This window comes from Rhagoletis pomonella, unplaced genomic scaffold (genome assembly GCF_013731165.1).
Source record: "Rhagoletis pomonella isolate Grant_MI unplaced genomic scaffold, Rhpom_1.0 Rhpom_scaffold_00007, whole genome shotgun sequence".
Classification (NCBI taxonomy): domain Eukaryota; kingdom Metazoa; phylum Arthropoda; class Insecta; order Diptera; family Tephritidae; genus Rhagoletis; species Rhagoletis pomonella.
In genome coordinates this window covers 38,298,173-38,324,631 of record NW_023458561.1, presented here as the reverse complement: position 1 = coordinate 38,324,631, position 26,459 = coordinate 38,298,173, and the positions used below count along the sequence as shown (strand labels likewise).

Genomic DNA, 26,459 nt, shown 5'->3' with positions numbered 1-26,459 from the left:
GTTTCCTTTCTAAATGAATGCAAATTTACACACCTTGTTAATTGAATTAAACACTGCTTGTTTACTTTTATTTGTCATATGTGTGGCGTAGAGCAGATTTTAATTTTTTTGTTGTGTTCTAAACATTTCGAGCCCTAACCGCCAAAATAACGTAAGCGACACTTTTTTCAAAATTTTCTTTTTGATGCAGAAATATTCCTAGAGCATCTAGATGCATTTCTGCATCAAAAAGAAAATTTTGAAAAAAATGTCGCTTACGTTATTTTGGCGGTTAGGGCTCGATTTATTGTTCACAATTTCACAGTTTACACATGAAAGGTTTAAAATTTCCTCTAACAAAAAATTTGTTTAAATTTACGCATATAAAGTTTCCTCTCCTGATATGTGCAAAATTAAACCCTGTCTGTTTACTTTTACATATAAAATTTGTCACGTAGAGAAAAATTACACACAAAGTGTTTAAAATTGAGTAAATATAAGCACTTAGTGTTTATTATGAGTAAAAATTATATTTTTACTTTAAAATTTTCTACCATTTTAAACAATTCATGTGTATTTTTTAAACACCTCAAGTTTAAAATCAAATCTTGAACATCTTGCGAGTATATTTACACAGGTTCTGGTTGAAAAAGAAAAACACTTTTCAGTAGTAATTTTACATGCACTTTTTAGAGTGTACATACGTCTAAGTAGTACGTATTGTGTACACATGTAAGTAGAGGAATGCAGTAATTCCATGAATGCCGCATTTTTCAGTGCCAGTAAACAAAGCCTGAGAACCTTGATTACGACTGCCTCGGACTAGTTACAGCTGCAGTGCTGTCGATAACTAAGTAGTATCTGTTATGTATGTACATAAATACCTTTATATGTATGTATGTATGTATGTATGAATTTGTATATTAAACAGTACGAAACAAACGCACAACAATAAACAAGCAGCTATGCTATACAAGTATACATATCGTCGTTTAAAGTACAAAACCGCGTATCGTCGTTCTGTAAAACCTCGTAACTGACATTTGTGCCAAAAAAGATATTTGCTCACCGGAAGCACTTGGCATCAAGCTCTTATCCATTTATACTTAAATATCGATACTTAGATGTAAGAAGAAGAGATAATTGGGGATAAAAGAGAGTAGCGTTTTGAAATAGGATTAGCTTTGCTCTCTCCTACAAAATCTTGGCAACCTCACATACGAGATTTTGCATTTTCTTGACGATAACGACGATATGCAACTTTAAGTTTAAAGAGACAATAGTGAACACGCCCACTAATCAGCCAACCCGTCCATTCTAGACAATTATGCAGTTTACAATAATCTACATGCATAATCTATGTAAATTTATATGTACATATATGCGTATGTAAGTCACTCAGTTAGTAAACCTAACCACTGAGGTAGTCCCATAGTCAGTCAGTCAGTCAGTAAGGCATTCAGCCAGCAACATTGGCAAAACAATTTTATTATCAGTGCGAACTATTTACATATAAATAAATGTAAGTGCACGTATAATCGTAAATGCGCGCATGCTTAGCAGAATTGGCTGGAAAACGCTGGCTACAAGTAACAAATAAATAGTAAGTGCATAAGTATGCGAAGTGAGTTTTACACGCAAGTAATTGCAGTTTTTGTTGTTGTCGCTGTTGCGAATTTAATATTTGATTAACATTGGAATGAATTATTTGCAGCTTTTAGATATCCATTACAAAAACAAGCAAAAAAACCAAAAAAAAAAGACAAGTACCTAACATAAATAAGGAAAAACATACAAACATATGTACATTCATATGTATGTATTTAAGTACATAAAATGAAAGCAAGAAAAAAAAATAGCAAAGCATATAATCTTGCGAAATGTTTAAACATGAAGAGCAAAGGTAGTGAAATATAACGCTAATTGCTTGCAAAAATATAAAAATTAAGATTGTAAAAACTACAAATAAAAAATTTTTATATATAAAAAGTAAGAGTAAAAATATAAGCACAAGCGCTGTTTGTTTGATTTTCTATTCACTTCTTATTTAGTTTATTGTTTCTTCAAAGTTATCTAAAATGCATGAACCGCTGTTGTCAACATGTGTGTGTCTGTGTATGCGTGTTGGTGTGCGTCTTTAAGGCATAATAAAAAGCGTTTGGGGGTCGTAATGCAGCATTGACCTTCGACATGGCGTGAACGTGGTGTGGCATGTCGTACAAAAATGCACTCAAACTAAATATATATATATACACACACACACGCACAAACAAATGCACACACACACACACACATTTATATGAGCATCGCACATTATTATGCACATCGGCACATTACAGATAGATATAGATAAGCAGTATGTAAAGTAGGCGCGCATATGCATATACATACATACATACATACATACATACATACATATACCCAGTGTGAAAAGTACTAGTAATGCATTACATGCGTGATAAATAATGTAATTCATTACTTATGAGTTCTAGATTCTATTACTGTTTAATATAGACAAATTCATATTAAATTGCATTCATTCCTGCATTACTGGCAATGCCAAATAGAATGCTCCACTTTTCTTAGGACATCACCGTGGGGGAAAAAATGCATTTTCGAATGTGAAAACGGCTGTTTTACTGATTTTTTTTTTTTGAATACCATACATTATATTTTACCACTGGGTACTTACATACGACCACATAAGTATGTATGTATGTAGACACATAGGTTGTAACCAACAAACGAAAAGGAGGAAATGGCCATAACGCCATGAATTCTTCATGTTGGCGCAAATGCAAGCCGACAATGCAGAAGGTTGCAAAAGCACAGACAAATATGTTAATATGCGTACATATGTATTGTATGCAGGTATGTAGGTATGCAGTTGTTTATAGTTTTTATTGGTTTTGTTGATTGAACACTGCACTGGTAGCGGAATATTGGCCAATAAAATAAAGTTGAAGGATTGATGGCAGTTGTTTAGGTGGAAAATAAATTAAAAAAAAAAAAAACGAAGGTAAAACGTGAAGTGGAAAAAAGTTATTTAAATTAATATAAAATAAATTAAATTAGAAGAATTTCAAGAGTCAACTAAAATAAAATAAATAAGTCAAATATTCGCAAAACGGGCCTTACACGCAAATTCACTTAATATTTAAATAGGGATAAAATGAAATGGAAATTTAAAAAAATAAATTAATTTAAGTCAAGTACAGTCAAATAAAATCTCAAAAAATAAAAATAAAAAAGTACAATAAAACAAAAAACAATGATTTAAACTTAAATAAAATTAGAAAGAAAAAAAATATAAAAGAGTAAAATATAAATGAAATTGAAAAAATACAATTAAACAGGGAAATAAAAGAAATTTTACAAATTCACAAAAAACTGTTTTGAATCTCAAATTCACTTACAGCCAAATTCACGAAAGCAATTTAAGTGAAAAAATGATTTTAATTATTTGAATTTTACATGGAATTTGACAGAAAATAAAAAATCATTTTCCAATTAAGTTGCTGGTAGCTAAAATATATGTAATATGTATAATAAAATTAAATAAAACCAATTTAACGAAATCAAACAAAATAGTCAAATGAAATAAATAAAAAATATGCAAAATAAAATAAAAAGTTAATAAAATAGCAAAGTATAGGTAATACTGAAACATATGAAATTGAAAAAATTAAATAAATTTGAGAAATACACAAAAACTTTTCTGAATCTCAAATTCACTAAATGTTTAAATTAAACAAAAAAATTAAGTAATACAAAATTTAAATATTAAAACAAAGTAAAATAATAAAAAACATAAAAACTAAATAAAATGAAACAAATTAAAGAAAAATTTTGTAATGAAACAAAAATAAAATAACTAATAGAAAAAAACAAGAATCAAATAAACTAATCTAAATAAAAGAAATTCGGCAATTAAGATTAACTAACGTCCAATTAGATTCCAAGTGTACCATGCAAAATTTAAGTACAGTTTAATGTTTTGTTTTTTAATCTTTTTAAATATTCGTCATTCTCCATTTGAGATAAATTATTTTGAATCTCTTCAATAACACCAATGCCTTCCCGTAGAGACAAACCATTGGTTTTACATTTTATTATTTTTTTCATCCAAGCAGAAATGCAACTGGAGTTAAGGTTAAATAAAAATCAAATCTGTTATGTTATTATTTGAAGAAATTGATTTTGGGTACTACAATCCCTCGAAATCAGACAAGTTTTCTTATTTCCGGGTGGTCAGAAAAGACATTAGCCCAACTATCAGAAACTCTAAATTCCAGTCGGCACCGATTGATTCAGATATAATACGTATACATATAGTAAAATGAGTGTCATGTCTAATCTTGGAAAGCAAAAGAGTAGCCTTAAAAAAAAAATTTCATGTGTTTTTTAAAAGTAGTCAATTATTGATAAGCCACGGCTAGTGTTGATGGATATTTTTTTCATTTAAGCACAAGCTTGCCACCTAAATTATACGAAGTACTTTGTTACTAAGCAAACAAAAAAAAAAAACAAAAACGCAAAAATAATCGCATTTTAAATGAGGTTAAAAGCGAATGAAAATTATTCAATTATTTTAAAGTGTACCTTTCAGCGGTCTATCATTCGCATTGTTTACAAGGTTGTTTTTTGTTTTTTTTTTTATCTTCCGCCTGTTTTTTCCCTACTTAACTCGCACTTGCAACAATCGTACAACTACAACAACTGATAAATTAAATTAAAAGCTAGCTTTTTACTTCGAAAATGCTTGATTGTTCATTAAATATGCAGAAAATTGGGTTACCAGAGTAAACACATGCACACGCACGCAGTGCCAGTTTTTTTTTGTTCGATTATTTTGTTCTTATTTGTTTATTTTACCACTTTAAAGCAACCCATTTTGCTTATAATATTGTCTTACCAATGTAATTTTGTACAGTTGCTTTTTATCAACAATGCAGATTGTAAGTCACAAAAATAAAACGTAAGCTCAAATAAATTCCGGCCCTCCGACAGTTATGGAAATTTGAATGAAACAGTTTTTCGCCGATACATATATCGTTAGGCGAAATAAAACAATAAAACGTAAAAGGTAAAACAAAAATATGTTTGATAGAATAACCTGATGACTGTCTTTTTGTGAATCAACTCTAATGTTTTTTGTCGCTTGCTTACGTTCAGCTAGCATGAAAATAAGTTTGTTTGTTGATTAAACAAGGCATTTCCCATCGTTATTGTTGGTAATTAGAAAAAAACGGAGCTGAAAATGGAGCCTTAATTGACTTTTAGGGCTCACTTTGACCGAAGCTTTTATAGTGATTTCTATGTAGAAATGTAAAAGTAATCAACAAAAACGAACAAAAAAAAAAATGAGTGAGGGTAGCACTAACAAGTTTTTTTTTTGTAAAAAAGGCTCCACTATGTAGCTGTAATTTTTTCAGGGACCGAACATAACAGTTATTGATGAAAACTCTCATCGAAAAATTCACAATGAAGAAGTTGTACTTCAACCAAGGGCGTTTTTTTTCAAATAACCTGCAACTTTAAAGCTCACTTTATATTTAAAGGTTGCATTGAAATTTATTATATAAATCCAGTAATTGTTTTTTATCTAAATAAAAAAAATGAAAATAAGAGTTATTTTTGATTTTATTAAAATAAAAATCAGAAATAACTGTTATTTAAGGAGCGATTTTTATGTTAAAAGTTGTAACTGTTACGGTGCCTGGATTTTTTAATTTTTCCATTTTCTTGATTTAAAATTTGCCCTATTCGTATGTAAGTATGTACATTAATTAGTTTGTTAGATTTCATATGAACGTCATACTATCAATTTTTGTGACCTAAATTAAGCTCGCCACACTTTTAAAATAATTGACTGAGTTTGTTCCGTAAATTTTGTGAAACTTATTCATCCATTACTAAAATTACCATCAGATTTTCCTGGAATTATAACTACACAATAGTAATAGCAAATGAATTTATAGTTGCGATAAAATCTAGCACATTCATTTTGGGTCATTATTGTTAAATTTTAGTTCAATAGTTGAGGAAAATACGAAAACACTTTACAATGAGTGAGAAAATTCGCACAAAGATAAAAACAAATTACAAAATTACTTAACTTAGGATTTAAAAACCTTCTCACAAACCAATGTTCCTGCAATATTGCAAAAATACATATGTGCCTAACTATTCCGCTACCTGCCTAAGCTTAACATTTTCGTTAATGCTCTGGTAACGTGCTCATGCACCGGGTTATAAGAGGACAAACGCAATATTGTACATGTGATGATAGGCCACCTAGGCGGGGGCCACCTGTTTACCATAACTATGAGGGCTTTTTTCTTTTTTGCTCTTTGCAGCACCATTGTCACAATGTCGCACCCAATATATGTATGTATACTGATGTACACCCACCCGCAGCTCAGCACAGCTCAGCTGCGTGCGTCACACACCAGTAATTGCGTCTCTCCAAATGCAATTGACACATCTCAAAACAAGGCTAAAACTAATTAGCCGGCTGCCGATAGAATAGAGCGACGAGCGATGACACCGCTTATGAGGTTGACAATCCAAAGCACTACACCCAAGCGTGCATACATACGAATAGTGTAGTATATAATTACGAGTACATACTTCCAGACGTACATATGTATTTAAAATATTATACCATATCTTTTAATATCTAACTGATGCTATGGCATGTAGCCGCTGTGTGTGCGCCCTCAACAAACCTACTTCCTGCCTTTGCCTTTGGCTTGATGGCTTTATATTGCAGGTTACTCATACGCCACCGCTAACCTCCGCCATTGTCAGACCAACCCACACACATGCAGCGTGGCTTACTTTCTCACTCATTCCCCCACTCATTTGTCGTTTATATGTACATCCCTCATCTTTTTAAGCGCATCACTCTGTGTATTGTCTGTGGCATTAATTTTATTAGAGTAGCGCACAAATTGCATTGCCCTTCTTCACCGCAGTTGTGAAATAAAGATGTGAAATAAAGATGTGAAAGCAACGACAGTTGACAACATTGCTCGAGCTGATCTACTCTTTTGCCAGACTGCCAAAGCCACATGCTCACTTTGGTGAATACCACTATTGTTGTAGCGTTAAGGCATATGCTCATAATTGTGCATACATAGCTCTACAGCCGTGTTGAAGGGAATGATGTTGCGAGCGACTGCTGTTGATATTTCAGTTGATTAAACTGTTGCCAAGTGATTGATATGTGTGTTTTGTCAAAGTCGATGGTTAATAAGTGAGATAATAGCTATTCGTTTCTTAATTTACCAGTATCCACAGGCTTCTCTGTCACTATTACTACTTGTTGTTGGTTAGCACACTTTTGCGCATTAATTTCTCACCTTACTTCTTGCGACATGTAAGCGAATGCACAAAAGTAGTTAGCAATACAGACATGCCAGCTAATAGATTAGATAAATGCTTTAGTGCTTGCATATGGGCAAATCTCCGGAACCGTGTGCTTTTGTGTTACTCAGCTTTAAACTAATTTTATTAATGTAATTTCCCTTTTTTATAAAAAAATGTGGTCATATTGATAACAAATGCGAGGAGTTCTTGTAATTTATTTATTTTTTTCTTTATTGTAATAATGTCATTTTAGTTTTTATAAGCAATGAATGTAATTAAAATAACAAATTTGACGTTGACAAAGGGTAATTCGTGTCGCACACGGCTCAAAGTTCATATTACACTATGAAGATGTCTTCACCGACTCTAATGGGGACCAAAGTTTATATGTGATATCCTCGATTTTAGTAGTATCGATTTTTAATTTTTTGAGTCCATAGAGGCATCTGACCTTTGACCTCTGTGCGACACGCCTTAATCGTCTTCAATCGGAACCAAAATTTATATGTGTGATATCTGTGACCGTGGTATGAGTATGATTTGATTTTAACGACCACCCTAATGTACATACATATATGCGTGTTTGTATAATGTACGTGCTATAGCGCTCCTGCACACACCACACACACAAACGTACACTCGCCTGAATACCGATGGTTTTGCTTGTGTGCTCACTATTTTGTGCAGCAATGCACTTCTTGAAAATTAATTCACTTAGCGTGCAACTATTCAAATATTTTATCGATTAATTACATTCCATTAACCTTCACCAATGGTATTGACCAGTCTGGAGGGTGGTGGCCTGTTTACTTGGTTGACTGGTTTGTTGGCTGATTAGCTAGCTAAGCTGTTTACTAGTTTACTTTGTGGCAAGTGCAAGTTCTTGTTTTCAACATTTACAAATTTTATACGTCTATGTATGATTATAGATAATTAATTAATTAAATTGTGAAGGTTTTAACTGCACACAACGCACTGAAATAATCGTAACAGCTGATGAAGATGAGAAGTAAAACAAAAATAAAATTGGATTACACTTAATTGTAAGTTGTTGTAATAACTTATCAATAACCATAATTTTTACGAGCATTATCTTTCCCGATATTTAAATAACACATCACTTTTATCATATAGCATTTTCTTTTCTAGCAAAAATGATGCCTTTTCATTGCCCTCTTCTTGGTATTTGTGCGAAGAGCGTAATAAGACGGTAACATTTTTCGGTAGCAAAGAAAACTCCATTAATGTTGGTAGCGATATCGGTACATAAAAACATAAAAAATGTGATAATAAAATCGATTAGCATACTATGAACGGTATGATCACATATATCGGTTAAAATTTTCATAAATTTATCGATAAATCTTTCGATAACAATATTAATATACACATATTTTCCCGAAAATTAGGGGAAAAAAATGACATCGATAACTTAGATTGATGCAAAATATCGATATATGTACATTAAAGCAGTTTTTAAAATAACATCATGGGATCTCCTTTCTCTTGTTCTAGTTCCAAAATAAAGACATACTGGAGAATTTCAAAATTTTTAAGAATCGTCCAAAAGGCGTAAAAATTAGTTTCTTTTAAATTGCAAAAAGTTGCCAAAATTTTGTGTTTGACAACCTATGATTTAGCGAGTTTATGAATAAATTTCAATACGCTGAGCTGTAAAAAAGAGATAATCTAAATAATTCAAACAGTCGATTAACAACCATTACAGGCGATTACTACGCTTTCCTGCTATATACTATAAATTGTGAGATATCATTAAATAAAAATGTCGAGAAAAACGGTAACGAGGAGTGTTGTCATGGCAACGCTCCGGTCTACAACACATCGGTTGTCTCAAAAGCTGCTAAAAATGTTATGGAGCAAACTTATCGTATCGTATCGATATCGTTAGAGAAACTAGAGCGCGAGAACAATACATTGCAAGCAAGTAAGAGAAAATTAAGTTTTGCATTTACATATTTCTCGGCTAATCAACAATTCCCTTTCAATCATTCCCTTTTGATCACTATTTGTCACACTAACTTACTCATAATAAAGTTGCTTATCGGTCGGTATGTATGTAAGTTCTCATATTCGCAGAAAGCACCGGCAGAGGAAGGAAATGGGCCTTTCAATTAGCATTTTCACACTTTTTCTATGCTATGTTTCTTTTTGAGCGGCATTTGTTACACTTTGCTTGCTATTCGATTTCAAAATTTTCGCTAAAGCCTGGCACTCAATTAAAATGCACTCGTAACACCTTCGTCTTCCCTTTCTTTTTCCCTTTGCTTACTTTCTGCTCATTTTCTTTACTATACTGTTCGTTGAAATTTAAAGAAAAAAGTAAGCAATGCATTTCTTTGTTATTTTCTAATTAATTCACTTAATTTATTGATTTAGTATTGCCTGTCTGAGGTCAAAAGTAACAAAAGGCACACGAGAAAACAGAATAAATTCACAAAGAAGGAAATAAAAGAGGACTGGAATAGATAAGCAGGTATATAGACGTCGTCGGCAATGCGTTGCCATTTTCTTGCTAGTCTTATTGAAACTTATTCCAGTGGAGCTTTTATCGAAACTGCAAATTAGTTAGCAGCAGTTCAATGAAATTTAATGCAATGTGTTCATGAAAAGTTCGCATTCCTAATCATGGAAGAACTCCAGGACATAAATTCGGATGATATGTTTTCAGTGTTTTTTCTTGACTACACGTTTTCTATGAAAAGAGAGAATAGAAGGATGGCGAGAAGGAAGATTCCAGGTCCCTTGCAATTTCAAAATTAACCCTTTAAACTAAGTGACCGAGTGCGAAGTGGGATTGCCTCTAATAAACTATAACTGAACCTGAGTCCACGTCATCACTGCTGCATTTTCAATTTGTTCCGTAGCTCGGTGATCCATTAATATTTATTTGTTCTGAAAGATAAGCTGGAATTAGAAGGGTCTTAAATGAGCTAATATGATACAATAAGTACCAGCGCGTAGTTAGGTCGTACATAGGTCAGAAAAGAAGATATCCTAGTAAACTCCACCGCGGATAGACTTAAAGGAAACCAATACAACAAACTTCGGCGAAGTCAGCGCCTCAGACTTGTATCTGCATTGGTATCGATAGATACAGGGTGTTGTAGATAGATATTTATCGAAAAATTTTAAAAAATATGTAGATGTATGTGTGATCATTAATTTTTTTCGTATATCTTGATATCGTTTTCTATCTTTATCGATATCTCCGTGATCATATTTATCGACAATCAAAATCATTTGTCGATATTTCAAACAAGATGAGTATTTATTTCATCGATATCATATAGTCATTCTTACCGACTTGTTTAACACTATTGTAAAAGTTTATCGGCATCCTAATAGGGATTTCAACATATTTTAAGACCATTTATGTTATCTTTTATATTTTTACTAACAAATAGATGTTTATATAGATATCGTAACCGATTTAATTTATGTTTTATGCTATTTTTATCGATATATTTATATCATATAGATATGTTTATAGTATATAGATCATTAAATCGGTCATAACAACGGTCCATTACGAGGGTTAAAAATTATCGAAAAAAAAAAATCCAAAATAACGGTTATGTTTGAAAGGAAAGAAATCTCAAACTAATGTTTAAGTTTGACCGAAAAAATAAAAATCAAAATTTAACTACTATTTTTTATCGAAAAAATAAGAATAAAAAAACCGATTTCCAATATTGACATTTAACGGATATTTTCGGAACCTGGTTTGTACACGTCTATCGATCAATATCTTTGAAGAAACACATATTACAACTCCCCACATCGTTTTATGAAAAAAAAAATAGTCACGACTTTTCCCATTTCAGGGGCGATATTTTTACGTTATTTTGCATTTCAGGTGACGATATACTCCTATAGTCAAAATGAATACATATTTTGTTCTCCTACATATTTGAACTCCTGGCAATCGATACACCTACGAAATTTTCCACAACACAGAAGAAGAGGTAGGGGTAATTTCTGAATACTCAACTCAAAATTTATATTTTTTGAATTATGACACTTTTGAAGTAAATGAGCGAAGTATATTTTCATCGGTATCGATATCTTAAAAAAATATTAATAACCGATATTTCGACTAATATTGGCATACTTGTAGGTTTCGATATTTTTTCGCCCTTCTATCCAAATATTTCCACTACGGAGTTGAAAAACGTTTTGCATTTCCTATTTGCACGGAAAAAAAGACCTCCTAATAAATACTGTAACTTTAAAGCTATTAAAGAACAGTCACGTGTAACACGTGGCTGAAATTCCACATCACTAAAGCTTCAACCGCATTTCGTTCACACCATAAACAAGCACTTAACAATTTGTGGGCAGAATCAAGACATATTCAACAAGTTAGAAGTAATATCGAGAGTTATCTCTTTTGTACTGCGATTACAATTTCAAACATGGATAAAAATCTTTCAAATCGTATCTATAAAAAAAAAATCTTATTTAAGCTTTTTTATTTTTTGACACTATAATCAGCTACAAAGAGAGCTAAATTCTGTTGTCACTGCAACCTTGTTGAATATACCTTAGGCAGAATAATCTTCAACATTCTCTGCCAGTTGCTATGCGTACAGCTATTAACCGGCTGCTGGGCTTCTTATCCTCTTCTGATTACAGTCCCTCTGCACGTCCAGTTTTTTGACTCGCATGGCGAATTAGCACGAGGCTATTGGCACTCCGGCAGACTGGCAGCCGAAGAGTAGGCACAGAAAATATTTCGTTTTTCTTTGTTGTTGTTGAACTATAACACCATATGTTATGTTGCAGAAAATTTGCAAAAGTATGTGTTTAAATGAAGTGTAAAGGAGTGACTAAAGTACACACTCAAGATTATTATGGAAGGAAAAGCAATGTAAAATAAATAAAATTTAATTAAAATCAACCAACAGTCAACCATTCTGATTGCTGATAGCAGGCTTAGCAGGCGTTAAGTAGGTCACAAAGTTAAAAAATTTAAAAGGAAGTTGTAAGGATGTATGTATATATTTATAGCAAATAAGGTAGGAAGCCTACAATACGATAAAAGGAGAATTACGTATACGCCCTGTTGGCGTACATTTGCTGTTTTGGTGCTCGTAAAGACCCTATAAACATGCGGACTCATTTTAGAGTCAGAAAAGTCTCAGAATTCTGAGTTGTAACCCTCGTTACGAGCTCGAAAAAGAGTCAGAAAAGAGCTTATTTTACTTCTTAGAAGGGCACGCCAATATGCGTCCAAGTTAGGAGTCATATTAGAGTCTGAAATATGACGCTTTCTGAATCTTAACAAGTAATTTTTCCTTCTTTCTTTTGTGAAGTAGGTTCAAAACAAATATTTTTATATAATTCTTATTATTAATAAACTTTTACCTCTACGCGAACTTTGTTACTTTTGTTCAACTCACAATTTATGACACCAAAAGAGTCCGAAATGAGTCAGTCTGGTTGACAGCTCGCAGAGACATATTGATGACGAAAGAATACTCAATTTAGGACTCATAAATTCTGAGCTCTCAGAAAATTTTTAAAGGCACGCAATTTTCTTTTTATATGAAAGTACGCACGCATGCAGAAAATATGTACGTATGTATGTATGTAAATAATAATTCTTAATCACCTGCTCATAGTGGGTTGCAAACCAAGTTCCCGGTAGCATAGGTACGTTTTCGTTGGCTGTTGCACACACGTAGATGGTTGTGATTGCTTTATATGTATGTATGTATGTATGTTTATATGAAAGCTGCTACTGTCGATGTGGCTTCTTCTTTGTTTTTTTTAACTTATACTCGAAATTGTATGTAAAAGCTGGAATGTTGAACAAAAACACACAAATATGTAGTTATGCTACACCCTGGGCGCACTAATCACTACTCTTTGCTCTATGTATGTATGTATGTACGTACTTATATGGACGAGTATCTAACTGTTGGGTAGTAAAATATTTGTTTCACTTCTCTATGACGCACACACACGCAGCACTAACGCGTCAACGCAACTACATAAAAGTTAATTAAGTGCAACACTGTTTATATTTGCTATTTCGCTATTCGTTTGCCGTTGATCGTTGGCGTTGGCGTTGGCGTTGGTGCCACTGCCACTGCTGCTCTGCTGCTTTCCGCTTGCTTGTGTTATTCCTGTTGCTTGCCTCGTTATACTCTGAATGTTTGACAGGCTGAATCAATGCGATTTGACTTGGCTTAACTTGACTTGGCAGCTGTTTGAATGTTTGTCCGCTAGGCTTTGAAGAGTTTGTTGGTTGTGCAACCTGAAAGTTAACTAACTGCCTGCCTCCACGTTGGCTATGTACGAGAGCCGGACGAGTACGACGACGAGTCTTTAGCCGGACGAGTGCGTGTTAGCTTTTCCTTGTTTCGTTGTTCTTGCTGTTGTTAGTATTTTATTGACTTTTATGAGTATTCGTCTTGCAGTTAACTAGCTTGCAGCTCTCGCCGGTTTGTGGGCTGACTGCGGCTGTGGCTGCGGAAATTCGTGTGGATTTTTTTCTTTATCTTGTTATCCTAAGATTGGATTTTATATCGTCTCTGTCTCTGTCTTTGGCTCGTCTCTTTTCGTACTTTGTACTACGGTGTTGCTTATTTTCGCTATTTATTATTATTTTTTTTTGCTTCTACGTAGATAATTATTATTATTTCCCTAGCGGCTGCTGTTTGTTCCGCTGTCAAATAGTGTTTCTTGGTTTCGTATCCGTCGGTTGTTTCTTAATTATGCTTTTATTTTGCTTGGCGACACTTTTGCATTAGAGATTAATACGCTCTTTAATGTTTTTTTTATTTATTATTTTTCGCTAGCTATATACGGTTGAATGTTTGATTTACAAATTTGTATTTAACTTTTTTCTTGGCCGCTACTTTTTTGTTGTTTTTCTTTCAAATTTGGTATTTTCGCATTTGATTTTTATTAAGTTTGTTTTCACTTCCTACTAGTGTTTATGTGAACTGATTTGAGTTGCTTACACTCTGAAATGCAGGCGAAAATTTTTTATTTGAAAATTATAAATTTCTTGTTTATAATTTCAATTTTATAAATTGGGAATATGGGGAATTATTGGCTTTTATAATTTCATTAAAAAAAAATTTTTAGATAAAAATTTCAACCCAAAAAGTAATAACCGTATGCCAGCATATTTTAAGACATAAAATATAAATTTAGAATCCACCCAAACATCATCAAATCTGCACTATGAAAACGGAGAGCTACGGATTTGTAATAGAACTTTTAATAAAAAAAATTTAGAAGAATTAAAAAAAAATTTAAGAAGATATTATTATTTAAAAATGCAAAACTGGCTAGCTAGGGCTTTGATTTCCGTAATATGGGATTTTATACTTCTAAAGATATATCACCAGAAAATCCTGAAAAAACTCGCTTCAAATAATACGCTCTTTAAAATACATTTATGCAAGTTTTATGTATTTATTATATAAATAAACTTTTTAAAGTCTCGTAAATTGCACTTTATTTACATAAAATTACCGAAGACATCTAATATTTTTTACCGACTTCAAAAAAAGGGGGAGGTTATCAATTCGTCGGAATATTATTTTATTTTTTTTTTTCAAACCACGTGAACCGTTTTCAATAATCCCTCTTTTTTATCGGAAAGATTGTACCTCCAGGATTGTCCCGTTATTTGGTTTAGATCCGATCATTAGGTCATGAGGAAATTAACGGTACTACTAAATTTGTATGAGAATTGAGGTCGGTTGTGTTTTTCCTTAAAAATTTCTTGTTTAATGAAAAGTTCTATAAACACGAGATGCGTTCAACTTTCAAAAGTAATAAAAAATAATTTTAATAAAAATAATAAATTACATAATTCCATGAAATTTTTACACTTTTTTGTTTCTTTTTTTTAATACAGGGCACTAAACCCAGAAGGCCAGTATTTTTGTCCGCCTCAGAGAGGCTTCAACGATAGATTACTTGATAAGAAATTGGTTTCTAACAGCGGTTGTCAAGGAGTATACATATGTAGATCTTTTAACTACTCAATGCACCTACCAAATATTTCCCTAATTGCTTTAAGCGTTCGAATATATACATACACTGCCGGAAAAGAGTATTGGCCTAGAGAATTTTTCACAATACACGCAACCATTTTTATTCGAACAAAATAATATAGTTTATTGTACAACAAAAAACATAAAAATATAATTTATAAACGCTGTGCAAAACTCACGAAAATTAAATAAATTTTCATGCAAATTTTTAATTTTTTAATCAGACTTGCTACATTTTTTTTGAGTATACAGAAGCCCAATAAATTTCATTATAATAGTTGAATTTTGGCAATTTTTCTGCGCAGTTTCTTCCATACAAAAAAAAAAAGTTCGAAAATACTTTGTGTGGAAAAAATGCAAAACACCTTCATCAAAAAAATTCTAAAAAATCAATGCGATTTTTGAAAACTTGCATTTTTTATAGTAATATTCAATAGGCTACAAAACAGAATAGTCAAGAAAGTGTCAAAAAAATCTGATTAAAATGTTCAAAATTTGCATGCAAATTTATTGAATTTTGCGCGAGTATTGCACAAAGTTTAGAAATTATATTTTTTGTTGTAGAATGAACCACATTTTTATACAAAATTGGCCGCAAAAATATTAAAATAAAAATTGTTGCATATATTGTGAAAAATTCGCTGTGCCAATACTTTTTTCAGGCAGTGTAGCTACAAATGATTTAATTAAATAAAATTTAAATTTTACAGCATTTTGAAATGTTTTCGGTTTGGTTTTTTTCGCTTTGCCGTAGCTTTAGTTTTGCAATTCCTTTATTTTTTTTTGTTCAGTTAAATAAACACAAGCACAAATTCAATTTATAGACCCAAATCGACTGCCAACGGCACTGTATGCTGATTTGTTTGCTTCAGCCGCCATATGTTTGCCATATACTCGGTATATGTATTACATACGCTACTACTGCTGTGTTGCTAAGCGCGCTTTTTCGCTCGCAAAGAAAATATGTATGTATGTATAATATTTTCAATTCTTTCACGCAATAGCAAATAAAAAGTAAAAAAAAAAGTCTAATAGTCTAGAAAATGTGTGTGTGCTATGTACTACGAGTGTGCAAGAAAGCGTATAGTGAGTTTTTTTTTCAGTCAGTAGATACCTCACCAAACAATTTTAAGCTCTTTGGCTCAATGGGCGAACAATTTAAATGAACAGAATTTTTAAAAAGAATATTTAACAGAATATTTAAAAAAGATCATGTCCAAAGAAGAATAAAGGGGTGTCAAAACCAGCATTGACTACCTAAAAGGTAATGTTATGCGTTTGGTGGGATTGGAAATAAGCTGTTCATGACGAAGCCACGTCAAACGATTGGTTATGATCTTTACTGTCAGCAGTTAGCCAAATTGCAGCAATTGAGCGAAAACAGCCGTCCCGGAATTAATCAACAGAAAAAGGTTTAGTGTTCGATCATGACAATGTTTGATGGGTCACCAAAAGTGAGAACTGTTTGGCTATATGAGCTAATCTCAGGAATTGTTTTTTAGTGTCACTTCCTTCTCTCACCAGAAAAATAAACGCTAAATCATTCTTCTTGCATATACATAATATGTATTTCAATCAATGGAGTTCCAGAAACAAATGCAATTAAAAATAAATCAAATATTTGAGCAATTTTAGCCTTAAAACGTTTATTCAAGCAAAAAAATACCGAAATTGTTCATTTTTTAATTGTAACTCGAAAAAACCATAATTGTTTTTTTTTTTTTTAATATGAGTAAAAAGATTATTATGAAGCTAAATTTTTACGATTTTTATTAGCACACTCGAAATTAATTCAAAAATTTGTATATACATAAAGAAAGTAATATGTAAGTGCATAAGTAATACTGTGTAAAAATCTTCTACGCAAATATTTCAATACTTTTAAATTATATGACTTTTGAGTAAAAGCATATGAGTAAACGTAGTAGCTGCTGACTGTGTATGGTCCCTGTAGTGAAAAGCTGAACCAGTATGCACAAATTCCAGTTCAGGAACTATTATTTAAGGACAAAAGTCATACCAGTCCGTTATGAACTATAATTATAGCAGTTCCTCGTAGAAAAAAGTAAGCTAGTTGGTAGAAATTGTAGTTCGATATTATATTATATTCGATATGGTATTAAATGGGGAAGTCATACCAGTTCGTCATGGACTATAATTATATAAGTTCTCGGCAGTGAAATGCCAAACCAGCCAGCATAAATACTAATTCATTAACTAGTATGTGCTAAAGCGACGGCCTACCATTTCGGCTCTTTCGAACAACTTATGCGATCAGCGACATCTGTCTTTGAATAGCCACAACCAAAACTAAAATGCGGTTAATTGCTTTCATCACAAATGTCGGCTGCGGCGTCGAGTGAAGACTACCGATTCTGGTTCTGAGATCGCAGGTTCGAGTGCGCGTACGGTTGCCAGACGTACTGATTTTATCAGTACAGTACTGATTTTTCAACTTTTGTACTGATTTTATTCATTCCTTCAATCAGTGCGCTAATGTCCTGATTTTTTTAAATCTGTACTGATTTGTACTGATTTTTCAATTCTGAGCAATCAATTTTGTAATAGGGTTCTTCCCACCGAGCTTGGTACGCGGTAACTTGGTGCTCGGTAATTTTTCTCCATGTATTTTGTTTGTGTAATATTATTTTACACAAACAAAATACTTTACGATTTGCTTAAGATTTTAACATAACGTTGCAACTTTCTTAAAATTTACTGTAAAAAGTCTGAAGAAAATAATTTAATTATAGTTGACTTGTTTTCGGTAATGTTTGATATGCGCAAGAAATTAATATAAAAGAGAAATCGTTTTATGGGCATATTGCGGGCATATATCTCGTGGCTGGATCGCGCGCAATCCGCGTTGACTTCTTGCTCAAGAAAGAAATGCACGTTTCAATCGTTCCACTTTTATTTCTAATGCTCGAATTTCGCATGCCCCGGGCATCGGGTGCACACGTTGGCCAAATAATAATTCATTCCGACCAAACTATATCGAAATGCACGCATTTTTTTCATAGATAAATGCAGAAAGTTTATTACAGAAGTTGTCGTTAAAAATTTTCGTCCACGAGGCGCAGAAATTGCTTAAATGTTAAGTTTTTCATAAAAAATTATTGAAAAGCAAAAAAAAAAAAATTTTGGAACGCAAAAAAAATTTTTCATTCGGACACTTACTTTCAAAGAAAAATAAATATTTCCAAAACACTGCAAAAATTTTCAATTGTTCATTTAAAAAAAAAAACTATTTGGAATTTTGCAACAAAATTTACACAGTGTACTTTTCGACTACAAAACTCGGTGCTGCCTGAATATCATTGAAAAGTATTTATTTACCAACATTCGGGGCTCACTTGAGGAAGCCTTACCCATTCTGCTTGGAATAAAGGTGTACTGAAAAATAGTGATTTTTATAGCATTTCGCGCCAAAAAAATCTGGCAACTCTAAATGCGCGTGTAAAGAAAAGTAAGTAAATTAATTTAAATAGCTGTTTCAATTTAAATATAAAATAAAAATTGTACATAAATTTAATTTCATTTGGAAAAAACCCTAAATAAAAAAACTCAAATACCCTAAAAAAATTAAAAAAAAATTAATAATTTTTTGTTCTTTTTAAAACAATAAATTTAAAAATTACAAGAGATAAATAAACAATAATTAAATAAAGAAAAAATAAAAAGAAAGATTCGCTCACTGAGATTCGAACTCGGATATCTTGATTTGGCGTGCCAAAGCTTTACTCTGTCGGCGATTGCCACTGTTGCAGCGCCGAGACATGGGGGATGAATAGGCAGTCTATCCCGTCAACTGGTATGATGCTACTAGTATTTCTACTGGTAGCGTGCTGATGCAGAAGCGGGCAATTGACATCTCCTATGACACCGCCATGTTAAAAATACCAGTCGCTTACATTGGCAACCGCTACAACGTTAACTAGTTGGGCTGAAACGCAAACTGGTAGCATTCTGGTTCACAACTAGTAGCTTTCCCTGCAGGGGTGCTACGGGGCGTATACGTTACACACACAACCACATGAGCACGAGTTGTTATTTTTACTGTTTTTTTTTGTATATCCTTTTTAAGTTTTAATTTAAATACGATTTCGCGATGGAATCTTGTTCTTTACGCAAAACTGAAGATAATGCAGTGTCTAAGATGGATAAGTGTGGCGCCATTTTCGACGTTTTTGTCGAAAATTTTAACAACTCGTGAGTTTTGCTCATATACGCTCAGATTACACTGGTTTACAGTAAAAATGTTCAGTGCATGCCACTATTCAATTCCTAAAAAGAATTGCTCGCTGATTCCGAAAATCGAACTAATTTTTTATTCTGTGGAGAAGTTTTCAAGATAATTACAATTTACCGTTATTCAACTTAAACCAAAAAGTGGTTACACTTAATCAGGTATATCTTAAGAACCAATTTAAGAAGCTTAATATGAAATATGGCAAATGAAACTAACTTTACTGTGATTCACAAAGACTCTAGCTAACAATTTTTTTTTTTTTTATTTTACAGGAGAAAAAAAAAACATTATAAAAAGAGCATCAAAAGCAGGTAGGGCTTTTTAAAAAGTGCCTTTTTACTCCGTTATTTTGGTATTAGCACTTTACAATTTTTTACCCTTTTTTATTGAAGGTTTATTTTAGTACATCCTACTAAAATCTGTGAAAAGGGCAGTTTCGAAAAAGTGTTGGTTAGGGCCTTTGTGAATTAAGGTAGCGATATTTAAATCAAGCTACTGAGAAAAATCTACGTTATACTCAAAATAACGCGCACTACGATTTTTGTGCATCACACTACGAGCAACTGCAATTCGAAATACCCCAAAATATCAATTCATTCAACCCCTTTAATTTTATTTCCTTTTTGTTTTCAACAATTTTGCCATGTTCTATGAGCATGTACGGCCTGATACCCAAAGTATGTACAATCAACAAAAATCAAAAACTAAATATGCAAATCAAAATAAACTTAAAAAGAAAAAAATAAATGAAAGCAAAATGCCATAAAAAATAATTTGTGCTACTCTTTTGCACAGCGTGCAGTGCCGGCTTCGTGTATTCGAGAAAGTTTACAACAAGCGTGCAATATTGCTGGCTGGCAACAACACCCCTACCACGCAGCTTAGGTACATATACATACATATATCGCTTCTATATTGTATATACAAATTTATGTATGTAGGTACGTGTGTAGTACCCAGCACTAAACCCCCTTTCGGGCGGGCGCGCAGCCAGTCGCTCATCAGGCACAGCGGCTTTTGGAGCGACTGCCGCTGAGCTTTGTGTTGCTTGCCAATCGCTGTCACTTTGGCGACGCCTCTGTGCTACCGTGCCGCGCGCCACATCGAATAAATGTGTATATGTAGGTTTGTAGGTATGTCTACAGCAGCGTACTACATACAAATATTTACAAAAACTCCTGTATGTGGGTCAATGTACGAAAGGCAAAAAAGTGTCCACAAAAGAGGAACAAAAATCAATGGCGGATATTTTTGAATGCTATTTTTGTTTGATTGATTTTTTTTCCATACCTAAGTATGCAATTATGTAGATGACTCTTCAAAGATAAGAGCGGCAAAATTTCAAAGGAAAATGTATTATGCGAAAAATAATTAGATTTTACGTTATTGGATGAAGCAAATTAGGCTGAAAAGTGATTTTTTTTTTTTAATTCATTTTTTTTTTTTAATTCTCTTGCATATTTTTGGTGTGTCTTGGTTTGGTAATTTATGATTACTTATATGTTTTTTTTCTAATTATAATTTTTTTTTTTAATTTTTTGTGCAATAATTTAATTGCATTTTTGGTTTTTACTAATGATGTTTTTTTTTATGAGATTGCCTGGCCTAGTGCTTAAAATATTTAACTCGTAAGTAAATATGTATGTATGTATGTATAGTATTTAATAGTCACGCCGCCATGTTGTAACTATTCGTTGAGCGTGTTATTAGCTATTTAGTTACAAAAATTGTTGCCACAACACAGCGATTGCTGGCGATTGATGTGCGCGCCGCTGCCGCCGAGCCGTTGTTAGACATTATTTCGATTTTTTTTTTTGAAATTATTTTTTATTGTTATACATTTTTATATGCAGTCACACACGAATCGCGTGTCGTACACAGACAGACATTGCATGTGCAATGGATAAATATAGGCAGAAAGTAATGAGAAAAATAGAAAAACATAAGAAAAAAGAATATGAATGAAATATATGGCAAAGTTTTCAAACGTTGAGAGTATAAAGTAAGCAATTGTCAATAAAGGATTAGAGACCAACTGATTAAATACCAAATTATCATTTATCCAAGATCGAAGTGCGCAGATCACACACCAAAGATCAAAGTTTAAAAATCAAACGGCAGATATCATCAAAGAGCAAAGAGCATAGATCACAAATCAAACATCGATCAAAATCAAAAATCGGAGATCAAGCAACATAGACTGAAGATCGAATAGATCCAACATGATAGGTGAAAAAAGAAAATATCAAAGAACAAAGTTCCCAGATCAATGATCACAGAATCAAAGATCAGACATCAAATATCAACGGGGAAATGGTCTAAAATTAAATAATAAAATATCAAAAGAGTAAAAGGATCCGATATCAAGACCCAAAGACCAAAGGAAACAGATGATATATCGAAGTTCAAACATCGAAGAACAAATATCAAAGGTCGCAGATCCGGAGTCATGGGATGAAGGTATCAAAATTCAAAGATCAATGATCAATGATCGAAAATGAATGATGAAAGACTAAAGATCAAAGTTGGAAGACCAACGATTAAAGATCAAAAATAAAATCGAAGATTGAGGAATGAAGATTTAAAGCCAACGGTCAAAGAACAAAGACTGAAATATCAAAGAGCAAAGATCAGAGATCACAGGTGAAAAATCACGAATCACAAAAGATATAAATAAAGTTAAAAATTAAGCAGAAGCGGTTAACGATAAAGCTAATGCTGTACATATACCTAAATCATACCCTGTACCTGCTCCAACTCTAAGCTCAATATCCAGCTCTCAATAAAACCCGAAAATTCATACATATGTATGTATGTATAAAAAACGCTCGAGAAATTAAAAGGAAATTTCCTTCTATCAAAATTTCTTCAATGAAATTGCAGCTCTCAAGAAACAAGTGCTCGTAACAAGGCGAATTCATATAAGGTGGTGTTACCGGAGCAGCTGATTTCAAGGCGAATTGTGTTGATGCGTTTATTGAAAATTTTTTTGTGCTATAAATGTCATCAGTTAGACGTGGGCGCCCCATAAAGAAGGCAGTCAGTGTAATACCGATTAGAAAGTCAAATATTACTGTGAAAGTCAAGCGGCTCTAGGCCACTCTGAGTGTGCACAATTTCCATTAATAATGAAATGTGGTAGGCCCGACGCCGTGTAGGGGTCGTATCTGTTGTCAGTGTGGACCGATTCTTTGCGAAAAGCTCCGCCGCTCAGTGTTAACACCTTGAGCTTCGCTCGGCAACGCTCGTTTTTCATTGTGTACGCGCCCTAAAATTTTAACATCTCCGCTCATATGTCTTCAATACTCCCGAGGAGCTGGCAAGAGCTGTCTGCGGAACTTTACTTTAAGCAAACAGTGCTCGTAATAACCACTTTATATGGACTACCTGCAGTTTTAATTCCAGGCAAAATATCTTAAGTGGTTATACAGTGGACAGTACAAGAAATGTCAAAATGAGCCTCTCGCGTGACTGCCCCCTAAGCCTACCACACCTAGTCTATTCAAAATCGAGGTTTTATTTTAAAATTTTTTGTTAAACAAAATCAAAAATTTTCATATCCGAACTGGTGCTGGACTACCGATCGTTCACTTACCTCATAATTAAAATTGAAAGTACACCAGATAGTGGGAAGTCATGGTAATGCAAAGTACAGTATCCACCGGATAATTGACCGTAAAAAGTTCACGAGTTCTTGTATAATAATTATTCAAGAAACCAGTTAACCGGATCTCACTCTATACGTTCAGCTCATTTTTCAACAAGTTATTGACTAAAGCAGGTGGCGAAAGAATGTCGGCGCGTGTCAATTAGCCGGGGGATACTGTAGTATGGCTCAAAAAAGCAAAAAAAAAACAAACATCACGCAACTACAAATGCAGGTGGCAAAGTACAAATGCAAAAACAAAGTCAACAATTGCCCTCAGACGTATGCGAATGCAAAGGTGAGTCGACGTTTAAAGCAAGTGTTTCTTGCTTTCGATTGCGGCTTGCACCACGTTCACTTGTCTAATGCAACTCGCTTGATGATGATTTTCTTTCGATGCGCCGTTTTTCTCTCTCGCTCTTCAACTTTCATACAACTATTTTCGCTACTTATACATAACTACAATACTACGAAACAATTTATGATTTTCCAATTTCAATGAACAATTTGCAATTTCCTTTTCATTTCGCCTTTCATTTGGTTCGTCGCTTTGCTGCTGCTTGCCTACTCGTTGCGCTTGCCTGCTTTGCTTGCGTGTTTTGGGGCTCGCTTTGGCAATAATCAATGCAATGCAAGCTGCAGCTGACACAATTTTCGCTTTTTTTTTTATTTGATTTTAGATATGGATTGCCTATGGTGTGATTTTGAGTGTATGCAGTTTTTATGTTTGGATTTTAAAAACTATACATATAAACATATTTTAGTAAAGAATATATTTATAATAGGAATTTACTTTATTTTTCAACACAAAAAACGTTTTTTTTTCAGCTCGCGAATTTCAATAAACTTTACATAAATTTCATCGAAAATTGGTTTAATAATTTTTGCATTTATTCAACATTTATCATAAACACACATAAAAAACATTAATTAAAACATTAATACAGAGCGTTATTTTGGAGACACTTTTGGACGCGGTCACACTTACTGAACGACTACAACTGGTCGATGAAACTGCCGCACAATGAAGCTCTTCCACTAGCAGTCGCAATAGCAGCCGCCGCGCGCATACCACTCGCAACGTAGATGCGGTAGCCACGGCGAGGCGTTACGAACGAGCAGCAGCTGCGGCGAAAATCAGCGCAACAAAAATTTTCGCTGCTGCACAATGATTTTTTTTCTATTACTTTTTTTAAAAACGTTTGCTTGTGCGCGAAAATTGCAACAAAAAAAAAACACGATAGGGCTATTCGCGATCCGGTGCAAATGGCCTAGCATCATTGCATTGCAAATTTGTATTGCAAATCATTTGCAATACACAAACAAAATACACGCATTTGCATTTGTCATGGTTTGGCAAATTTGCAATACCGAAAATCCATAGCATAAAAATGCTATGCATTGCATTCATAAACAAAACCAAAGCTGATGCACAAAAATTGTTTTGCAAAAGCTTTACCATGCCAGTTTAATAAAGGTCGCTCACAATCCATGGCATATTTCTGCAATTGCATAAATTTGTCAGCTCTTATGCACCGAATCGCGAATAGCCCTTATATATTTTGCAGGCCGGCTGAGCAACCAAGCGAATAAGAAGAGATTGAAAAACTATTACAACGAAAACAAGAGTAACAACAGGCAGTTGCATGCAGCAGCTGGTGAATGGATGCATGCAATGCCGAGTGTTTGTTGGTCAGCAAGGCGGTAAAGTGGGCAGGAGTGGAGCTGTGGAGTGTGAAGCTGGCACTCGATTGCGGGAGGTACATAGTATGCTGAAGAGACCCAGGGGTAAATAAAGTGGGCAAGAGTACGCGCGTTTCAGAGGAAAGCGCGAGGGAGGGCAAATGAGTGAGCACATTAATTAAGCGAACAAACAGATTGAGCGGCAATATTGGCACTCACCGGAGCATGAGTGCCTTTAAAAAGCACTTCGTGAGTACTAAAAGTACTCTTATGCAGTAGAGAAAAAAACAAATTTCCTGCAACCAGCAGAGCTTTAGAATTCTTGCGGCGCATTTTAAACGCATACCAGCACAATAACGCTTTCAAAAAGCTGCTATAATTGAGTGAGTGAGTGAGTGAGAGAGGGCGCGTTGAGTAAATGAGTGCTTGCAAAAAAGAGTAATTGAGCAGTAAATAGCTTTGTGAGCGCCACACTTGAGCATGCGCTACGAAAAAGAAGCTTTTCGAGAATGCCACATCTACAATTTAGCAAAAAAAAAACTTTATAAGATTGCAAACAAATCAATTGAGAGAGCGGCAAGCCTATATTTATAAATATGTATATATCTGTATAATTTTCATGTGTAGAAAAGAATGCCAACCAACAACAGCTGGTGCATGGATGCTGTGATTGCAACTATCGCTGCTGCCGAATTGGAACGCTCTGCAAGCGGCCACACTGAGTGCACTACTCGGCCATACAACAATAGTAGGTGATGGGCAAGTGGGGTGGCGGCGCGGCGATGGGCTACACCAGTTGCTATGTGTGGCGGAGAGCGCGTCAGCTGTGTATATGTAGAAGGTACACTGGCAAGCGAATGGGGTTTTTTTTTTTTTTAGGCATGTACTTGCAACCGCTGCCCATACCGCTGCACCGCAGTAGTGTGGTGGTATGCGCAACAGTACTTGATTGAAACAAAAGAAAATGAATGCGAATGAAATCAAATTAAAAAGATTCCCCCAACATGTTGCTATATGCATCGAATTGTAGTGGTCGTTTTTGTATTTATTTTTATTTATTTTTTTTCTTTTCTTTTTTTTTTTAAGTATGCACTTCGTCGGTTGTGGCACCAAGATGACAACGACGCAGTTGATAACGTCCACGTAGCTGAGAAGATGTCGCTTGCCTCTATTCATACTTAGTGCCCCTATCATCCACTTGTTGTTACTACTGTTGCCTTGCGCCGTTGCAAGCGCACGCAATTGCATCGCATGCATTGTAATTTCATTTTATTTTATTTTTATTGCCTTGCAGGTTGCAACTCAACGCTGCATTGTTTTTGTCTATTTGACGCATTAACACGCGTTGCATGGCCGCGCACAATGAACAAAGCGCTGCGCCCCCGACATCGAACCTACCACCAACAACAGCACCATACACACATGCACGCGCTTTTTCTTAAGTACATACTCTGAGTTAACATAAAGTTGCGCTTTTTCTTTGTTT

The 26,459-nt window shown here is 33.8% G+C and overlaps 1 protein-coding gene across 3 annotated transcripts in view; it reads right to left on the bottom strand.

Moving 5' to 3' along the window:
- LOC118742740 (terminal nucleotidyltransferase 5C) overlaps positions 1-26,459 on the bottom strand; it is a 325,265-nt gene that overhangs the window by 125,258 nt on the left and 173,548 nt on the right. The window contains exon 1 of one of the 3 annotated variants that reach the window (XM_036475049.1): positions 12,989-14,348. The exons of the other annotated variants lie outside the window; for them this stretch is intronic. Coding sequence (XP_036330942.1) covers positions 12,989-13,027 — 39 coding nt within the window. The 5' untranslated portion in view covers positions 13,028-14,348. Of the gene's footprint in view, positions 1-12,988; positions 14,349-26,459 lie in introns of those variants that run through there. 3 annotated transcript variants of the gene reach the window in all.